Source organism: Priapulus caudatus, unplaced genomic scaffold (assembly GCF_000485595.1).
Source record: "Priapulus caudatus unplaced genomic scaffold, Priapulus_caudatus-5.0.1 Scaffold748, whole genome shotgun sequence".
NCBI classification, from domain to species: Eukaryota; Metazoa; Priapulida; class Priapulimorpha; order Priapulimorphida; family Priapulidae; genus Priapulus; species Priapulus caudatus.
Window position 1 is genome coordinate 32,159 of NW_014577809.1, and position 8,948 is coordinate 41,106.

General features: G+C 43.2%; 1 protein-coding gene across 1 annotated transcript in view; it reads left to right on the plus strand.

Moving 5' to 3' along the window:
• Window positions 1-2,069: 2,069 nt before the first annotated feature.
• Window positions 2,070-8,948, plus strand: part of LOC106813268 (fibroblast growth factor receptor 1-like) — a 12,096-nt gene continuing 5,217 nt past the window's right edge. Inside the window, exons 1-3 of the mRNA XM_014817368.1 lie at window positions 2,070-2,081; window positions 2,252-2,466; window positions 4,088-4,228. Coding sequence (XP_014672854.1) covers window positions 2,070-2,081; window positions 2,252-2,466; window positions 4,088-4,228 — 368 coding nt within the window. The remainder of the gene's footprint in view (window positions 2,082-2,251; window positions 2,467-4,087; window positions 4,229-8,948) is intronic.

Consider the following 8,948-nt stretch of genomic DNA (forward strand, 5'->3'; position numbering starts at 1 on the left):
CACACACACACACACACACACACACACACACACACACACACACACACACACACACACACACACACACACGCACGCGCGCGTTGTTGTTAGTTCATGTAGCTAGCATATTTTGAATTGATAATGCGTTTGAAGCCACAATGCATTTTCGTCATTATTATATCAAACAGTGAACACTACGTCAATGTCTAAACACTACTTCTACGACATACACACATCCGCTTACCTATTTCTTTATTATTGTCATTAATTACCATTTAGTAATAATAGTGAAAAGTTGCTGGGCGCGTAAATCACTTGATGCGACGTTTACCGTCAATCCACTCTTCGTCCGTAAGGCTCTTAAACGCGTTTAATTACGATTTTCTCCTGCACATCTGCAGAGCAAGCAAGTAGAGAACAAGTACGTAGATCTAGATTTTAGCGAGGACGACCAGTATGCGGCCCCGTGGAATCCCCCAGAAAAAGGTACGCATGCAGTAGCTCATCGCGATCGATCCATGCACGGACCACCATGTCATCGTGGATATTATTAAACCACTTAAAAGACGCTCTCAGTTTGAGCCAGAACGCCGCCCATTGTTGTATGATTATAACGGGGCTCGCTTGCGGTGTTTCAGCAATCAGCCTACAGCAAATGTTGCTGCATCTAGTAACGCGGGCAAACTATTGGGCCGCTTGCACAACCCACTCACTATATGTGCCTCACTACTCTATTATTAGCTTTTGTAAATATATCAATAGTTTTGTATATGTAATCAGCGGCAGTAGCTAAACTACACGTTTTGTCCCTTTAAAGAAATATAGTCGTTCGGGTTCGAGTCGTCTGCGGGAATTTAAGAAAATTAAAATACGCACATCAAATTATACGAACATACGAACCAAAATGGGCAAATATACGACATTCAGTATTCATTTGTAGGTGGTAAAATAGCTAATTTATTTTCTCTGCGTCTATGCTATTACTCAGCTGGGCTCTTAACGAAATTCATTTGTGTACGTATAATCTTAGCTTAGCGCAGCGCTGATGAAAGGGTCGGAAATTTTCCTGCTTATTCATACTCGTCTATACTCTTCTTTTCTTGACTGCACGGCGTTTTCTTTCCGTTATATATTGAGCTTAACCGTGCACCCCGGTGACTTGACATTTAACCTATAGCCACTAGACTTAGCCTGACACAGCACTACCTAATTAATACCTTAATATTATTTCTTACTTAAAAGCCACCTCGTCGTTGTGCACAGTATATTCACTACATGCATGCGTCCATAGCAACAGGCAGTGCAGACGGTGCCATCTCTTTCGCGGCACGTGATTAACGCAGCGTTGTCCGCAAATACCACTCAGCTTTATTGTCGCCAAACCTGTGCGTCTCTTTCTGTAAACAACCTCTCTGATATCACGCTATCTTTTAGCTTCCGTGCGTAATGTTTCGCTTTGTTATCTGACCCAAATACAACATGCGAAGTCGTTCGTTGTTTGACAGTGTCGAAGAAAGAAGCAGAATTTTTTTACAACGTTTTACACGATACGCGTACTGTCTGTCTAAGCTATATATTTTTGCTATGTGTGTATATAGGTAGTGAGGATGGTGTAGTTGAGCCGACGGGAGCTTTGCTGCTCTCTTACTCACGACAAGTGGTGAGTGGAATGGTGAGTTAGATCGTCATCGGATGTTCTGAGTAGATTTGAGACTGCTTAATTGAGCGAGCGTAATTGGACAAAGTCAGCAGACGTCGTCTGTTATTTTGCGAAAAACAAACTGATCAGGGAGACTTATTCAGCGATTTTCTGTTTTATTCGCAATTAAATTTGTATAGCAAATTCCGAATAAAGTTCGTGCATTTCCGAGGGCATCCTAGCTTATAGGGTCATGCAATCATATAAGCGCAATAAGTCCCCTTCATGCGAAGCAGGTAAATTATTTATTAAAGATTATAAACAAAGTTTGCGGATATTGTACTCGAGGATTACCCGCAAAACAGTCGTAACTACTCGTCATCCTGCTCTCATTACTATTCTACGAATATAAACATCACGTTTTATATTCACTGACGTTTTATGCTTTCCTATGCGATGTCCTGTATGTGGCAATACCTGGAAATAACACTCCTGTGCTTATTATTAATAATATTATTATTATTCGAATCTAAAGACGAAGAATAGATTTCGCAGTTAGTAATAATATATCTAAATTACAATTGTGAATTACACTAACGATTTGCGCCTCCGTATTTTAATTCTTCGTTATAGGAATACCTCGCGTCGAAACGGATCGTACATCGCGACTTGGCAGCGCGAAACGTTCTCGTCTGTGAGAGCGACGTCGTCAAGATATCTGATTTCGGCCTCTCTAGAAACATCTACGAACAGAACTCGTACACGATGATGAGTGGCTCCAAAGTTCCCGTAAAGTGGATGGCACCCGAGGCTCTGTTTGATCAAATTTACACTACACAGAGCGATGTGTAAGCTTAGTGGTTTTATTTTTCCTGCACCAAACCGTGCGATGTGTAAGCTTATAGTTTTGTTAGTTCCTACACCACTCAGAGCGTTGTATAAGCTTAATGATTTTATTATTTCTGCACTATACAGTGTGGTGGGTAAGCATAGTTGCTTTATTATTTCTATACCGTAGAGTACGGTGGGTGTACATATAGTTGCTTTGTTAATCCTACACCTTACAGCGTAGTAGGTAAATTTGGTTATTTCTCAGACCTATCTACGCAGAGATGCATGATCAATCTTGTGACTGTGATAGTTTTTGTTGCTGTTGATATAATAATATTGTTGTCAATGTGTGTAAGTCAATATTTGTTTTATCAAACCAATACCGCTGAGAGGTGCGGAATATAAGTTTGGTTCCTTTTATCAAGTCTATGCCACACAGTGTGTACGTTAATAAATGTTTCTTAAAATTTAAACCACATCTAGAGAAAGTGTAAGTCTAGTTTTACTACCAAACCTAGACTACGCGGCGAGAAAAGTTGCAGCAAAGCAAACAACTTTGTAAACTTTTTTTGTTCTAACAATGATTAACGTGAAATATTACTACACCTGCGTACCCTTAAAATTCCCAAACGCAATTATCACTTACATTAGTGTAGCTGACGCTTTTAACAGTAATTGGCACAATCGTTTCACGTTTTTACTGTCAACGGACGAAATTACTATCAAGGATAACAGTTACTCATCATAGGCATTGTCACGAGTAACGCGCTGTCCCATGGTGGGACACCCCAGGGGAATGTATCCATTGGGTGGGACACCCCAGGGTAGTGTATCCATTGGGTGGGACACCCCGGAGTAGTGTATCCATAGGGTGGGGCACCCCAGGGTAGTGTATCCATAGGGTGGGGCACCCCAGGGTAGTGTATCCATAGGGTGGGGCACCCCAGGGTAGTGTATCCATAGGGTGGGGCACCCCAGGCTAGTGTATCCATTGGGTGGGACACCCCAGGGTATAGTGAATCTCCAGGGTGGGAAACTTTCGGGATAGCGTACGTATCCCGCGGGTAGTGCACTTCTACTATGAAACACCCCTTTGGTGACACACTTCTTCGCTAGCATTCCATTAGGGTGGGGCAATCAGCGTAGCTTTACCCATAGTAGTGTACACCCAGCTAGAGCTGCTCACCCAAAGATAGTGTACCTCAAAGGCTAAACATCCACTGGGTAGCATGATCCGGCACGGTAGACTGTGTGTGACGATAGGATCGCAATCGCTGCTGTCTACAGGTTCCAGCCTTGCAGGGTTGGATATGTGATAGATGATATATGGGACAATACAGGAAATGCATGAATGGAGATTTCTTTACACGCGTGCTCCTGATAATAGTACACGAGCACGCACCGCTTGTTCAAAATTCCCAGCTCTCAGCTTCAAGGTGGAACACCGTCAGCACACATTAATGTTTACTGACGGCGTCTCACCTGGTATATAGTAATTGTAGTGAATGGCTGTGTAATTGTTGTTTCTATAGTAATTAGTATATTGTAATTACTATAACGTCTTACGGCATGCTAGCATCGCACATATCCCTTGGTTCCTGATAAGTCGCAGCTCACCTAGCTGTTTCCACCTTTTAGCTGGTCGTTCGGCGTGCTACTGTGGGAGATAGTCACCCTCGGCGCAGCGCCGTACCCAGCCGTCGTCGACACCGGCGAGCTGCTGTGGCTACTCAAGAATGGTTACAGGATGGCGAAACCAGACAACTGCCGACAGAAAATGTGAGTTCCCTTAACAATGTATAAGCGTGTAGGGAAAATTAAATCTCGGGTTACATGTGGCTTTGGTTTAGGCTTCACAACAACAACAACAAGCAATTATTGTATATAAATAAATAAATAAATAAATATATATATATATATATATATATATATATTGGAAAGAAGCAGCGCTGCGGTCTTACCTTCTCAATGCGACCGCAGCACCTGAATGATGAAATTCTACTCAAATGCGCAATTCTTCACTGGCAGCACAATATGTATTTACAGGAGTCCTCAGGGATCACGCGACGTCATCGATTTTCACCACAACGTTTATAACGTTACAACGTTATTAGAAACCTGTACTAGCATCGAATCCTTTCGTGTTGTATTGTCTGTATAGCAAACTTACAATTAAATGCACTCTATCTATAAAAACACTGATTTTTGTGTGACGTACCTTGAGCGAAATTATCATAATTCTAAAATAATAGGCAGCCAAGTTGCTCACGTGAGCGTCACCTGAACTGTCTAATGATATATAATCACGTCCAATTATAGCAACAATCTGTCTGATAACGAAATAATATCTGTCGCGCAGTACACCCTGGTGATGCTTGGAGAATTAAGAGTCTTGGGGAACGCTTAATAAAACTGCGCTGTAACTACAGAGTGTCGTAATGGTATATGTTATCGATGCCTATAACCATGGTGTTGGAACTTTGAAGGATTTACACACGCTGGATCGCGTATCATGAGAGTATGACAAATAATAATAATTTTTGTCGGATGAATAGTCGTTCTAATTGGATGTGACCACTATCGATAATAAACGAAAGATTGGCTTCAACGAAATGGCGTCAACGTGAAGATTAACTACTGGCAATAATTAACGCTGTGGAACGGATTGAGGGGAGCGCCCGACAGAGGGTGAGAGAGTGGGAGAAACAGAAGGGCGAGGGAAGAGTGATGGATGCGGATATATATATAACTGTATATTACGTGAACTCACTGTAAACTAATGTAAAATAATTTATATGCACTCAATAAATACGTAATTCTTAACATACGACTCAAGCACGTGATGATTGTGTGTTTAGTGCAGTAAATGCAAACACCATCAACAGCAACCCGATTACCACCACCCACGACATCAACACTGATTTTAATGGTGTCTATTATTTAGTTTTCGTCTTAACGCTGTCAAAGCTTGACTATATATACCTGCTACGTTTATTAAGCCTGCCAAAAGTTGTGAAATTCAACACCAACAAACTGAAAGACTCTGCTCAGCGGGATCGCTTCTTCCAAAGTCTAAGTGCAGAGCTGGCAAAATCCAGTCAACAACCAATACAAGTCATGATGAAAGACTGGAATAAAAATGAAGGCTGCTATTATTAGCACTTGCACTGATGTAATTGGACACTCTGCTAGAAAACATTAAGACTGGTTTGATGAGAATGATAAGGAAATCCAAGAGCTGATCAATCAAAAGTCCAATGCCTTCTGTGCCTGGCAAAATGACCCCAATTCACCGCAGAAAAAGCTGGCCCACCGTAATGCTAAGGCACAAGTACAGAAGCGCACCCGACACATAAAGAATGCATGGTGGAAAGACAAGGCTAGTGAGATCCAACGCCTTGTGGATGCCCATGACATGCGCGGCTTCTTCAATGCCACCAAAGCCATCTATGGCCCCACCCAGCAAGGGGCAACACCTCTTAGGTCTAAAGATGGAGGAGAAATGATCAAAAAGAAAGAAGCCGTAAACGCTAGATGAAAAGAATATTTTGAGGATCTCCTCAATAAAGAATCAACAATAGATCAGGAAGTCTTTGACCGCTTGCCACAACATGCAGTGTGGAATGAGCTAGGAGCTACCCCAACTTTTGATAAGATGAGGAAAGCCATCATGCAGATGAGCAACAACAAGGCTCTAAGGAATGACTGTATTCCAGCTGGGATTTTCAAATTGGGAGGAGCCGAGCTTTTGTTCCAACTTCACTCCCTTATCTCCAAGATCTGGCTCAATGAAGAAATTCCAAGTGACCTGAAAGCCGCTCTGATTGTCACAATCTTCAAGAAATTGGACAAAACTGACTGTGGAAATTACAGTGGAATGGCCCTGCTATCCACCACAAGGATGATCACACGAATCCTTCTCAACCGTCTGCTACCTCTTGCTGAAATGCTACTACCAGAATCTCAATGTGGGTGTAGACCATCGAGGGGCACTACCGACATGATCTTTTCTGCTCGCCATCTCCAAGAGAAATGCAGGGAAAAACATCAACCTCTCTATATGGCTTTTTTGACTTGACAAACGCATTTGACTCTGTCAATCGTAAAGGCTTGTGGATGATCCTTCGGAAATTTGGATGCCCACAGAAGTTTGCTATACTATCGTCCGTCTGCTACACAATGACATGAATGCAATGCTCACAGCCCCTTTTGTAATTAGGACTGGAGTAAAGCAAGGATGTGTCATTGCCTCAACACTTTTCTCCCTCCTCCTTGCTGCCATGCGCCACCTGGACAAACTCCCAGCTAGAGTAGACCTCATCTATCGAATGGACGGTAGTCTCTTCAACCTCAAACGACTGAAGACTCGAACCAAAACCTCTCAGTTATCTGTAATTGACCTCCAGTATACTGATGACGCCGTAGTTTGTGCACAGTCAGAGGCGGATCTTCAGCAGATTGTAGACGTCTTTACTGAAACATATGAGAAAATGGGACTCACCTTGAACACAAAGAAGACAAAGGTGCTCCATCAACAAGCCCTTAATGAACAAGCTGCAGCTCCAAAGATCCGAATCCATGACGAGGTTCTCGAGAATGTTCAGCATTATCCTTACCTTGGAAGTCACCTTTTTCAGGCAGCCGACATTGACCATGACATACAAAATCGACTTCAGTGCGCTAGTGCAGCCTTTGGTCGCCTCAGGAAACGTGTTCTTGGTGATCGTAACATACGACTTGATATCAAGCTGCTAGTCTATAAAGCCGTTGTCGTCCCCACTATTCTATATGGAGCTGCCACTTGGGTCACATACGGGAGGCACCTAAAAGCACTGGAAAAATATCACCAAAGATGCTTAAGAAAGATCCTCCAAATCCGCTGGGAAGACAGGCGCACTAACGTTAGTATTCTCTTACAAGCCAAGACAACTAGCATCGAAGCACAGTCAATACGTCACCAACTCTGCTGGGCTGGCCATGTTACCTGAATGCCTAGCCACAGACTTCCTAAGCAAGTCCTATATTCCCAGTTGCGACAAGGCGAACGCTCAAGAGGAGGACAAAGAAAGCGCTACAAGGATGTACTCAAAGCCAACCTAAAAAAGTGTAACATCGACCCTAGTACCTGGGAAACTGTTGCGCTTGATCGCCATCAATAGAGAAAAAGTATATGGGAAGGCTCTCATCACTTTGAAGCGCAAAGGAGGCAGCATGAAATGGAGAATCGCGAGCGACAGAAAGCACGTGCTGCAGACAGAATGAATCACCCTGACCTATTCATCAATCTCAACAACACCTGCATACATTGTAACAAGCCATGTGGATCCAGGATTGGCCTCGTCAGTCATCTGAGGACCCACAGAAATCCATAGCCTTCCCATGGTAGACAATCATCCTCGAACTCGAGGGATTGCCGATGATGATGATGATGATGATGATGATGATGATGATGATGATGATGATGATGATAATTTCAAGCGTGCCAATTAGAAATAGCGGCTTAGCAGATTTGTCGGTGCCTTATCGGATTGTCTGGTTCGTTAGGGTCAGTGCACGCTGAATCACGCTTTGAGAAATCTCAGACACAGTGAGACCACTCGGGTGTTCTTACTTGCTGTAAATTAATTTGCGGATGCGTTCGATTTTCAGCGATCAACCAGTTTTCATATTCAACAAACAAAGCTGCGTTAAAGCAACTTGGACTTTCCCACACACGTCCCAGCATTATTAAAGTAATGGAGAAAGAGAGCTAAAAAAAAAACAAGAGAGAGAGAGAGCTGCGATGTAAAAAGGTAACCTTGTTGCCCCACCAGCAACGAAACGCAGTACAATCAATGCAACATAACGCAACGCGCGCGAGAAATGCAGTGGGCGATTTCTGGCGCGTATGTTAACGGAGACACGGTATAGTATCTTGGTGTTTTCTCAGCCCCTCTCAGCTCGGGACATCACCCGCCTAGCAAATTACGGCCGCACCGACGGTATTGACGCCTCCATTCAATAATTAATTCCTAAACTGGAGAGAGCGAGTGAAAACAATGCGAAAACAATGACCGTGAGAATCCCCGCTGCTTATACCAGCCAATACACAATTTGGCTACGTTAGTGTGTTAGCGCCTGCGCAATATCTCACCAGAGTAGTTATATTTTGGGATGAATATGCAATTAATATGATTAGGGGGTATCTCAGCATAGATTTCCTTAATAAACCTTTATCAGTTGTCATGTGTTTATAATTCGGAGAGCGCCCTAGCCTGTAGGGTACAAAACACCTACTTTATGCCCTCGAGTCCTTCTGCTTGCCTCCCCAGTCCCTCGCTTAGCCTCCTTCTTCTACCGCTCCCAGCTATCTTCCCTGCCGGCTTTCCTCAGTATCCAATCTCCTATCCCCCCTCAGCCAGCTATATTATGAAGTTTGCCTCAGACGGCACCGCACGCATTACACGGTGCGCGCGCATGCGCAATATCTCTCGAGAGAAATTATATTTTGTGATGAATA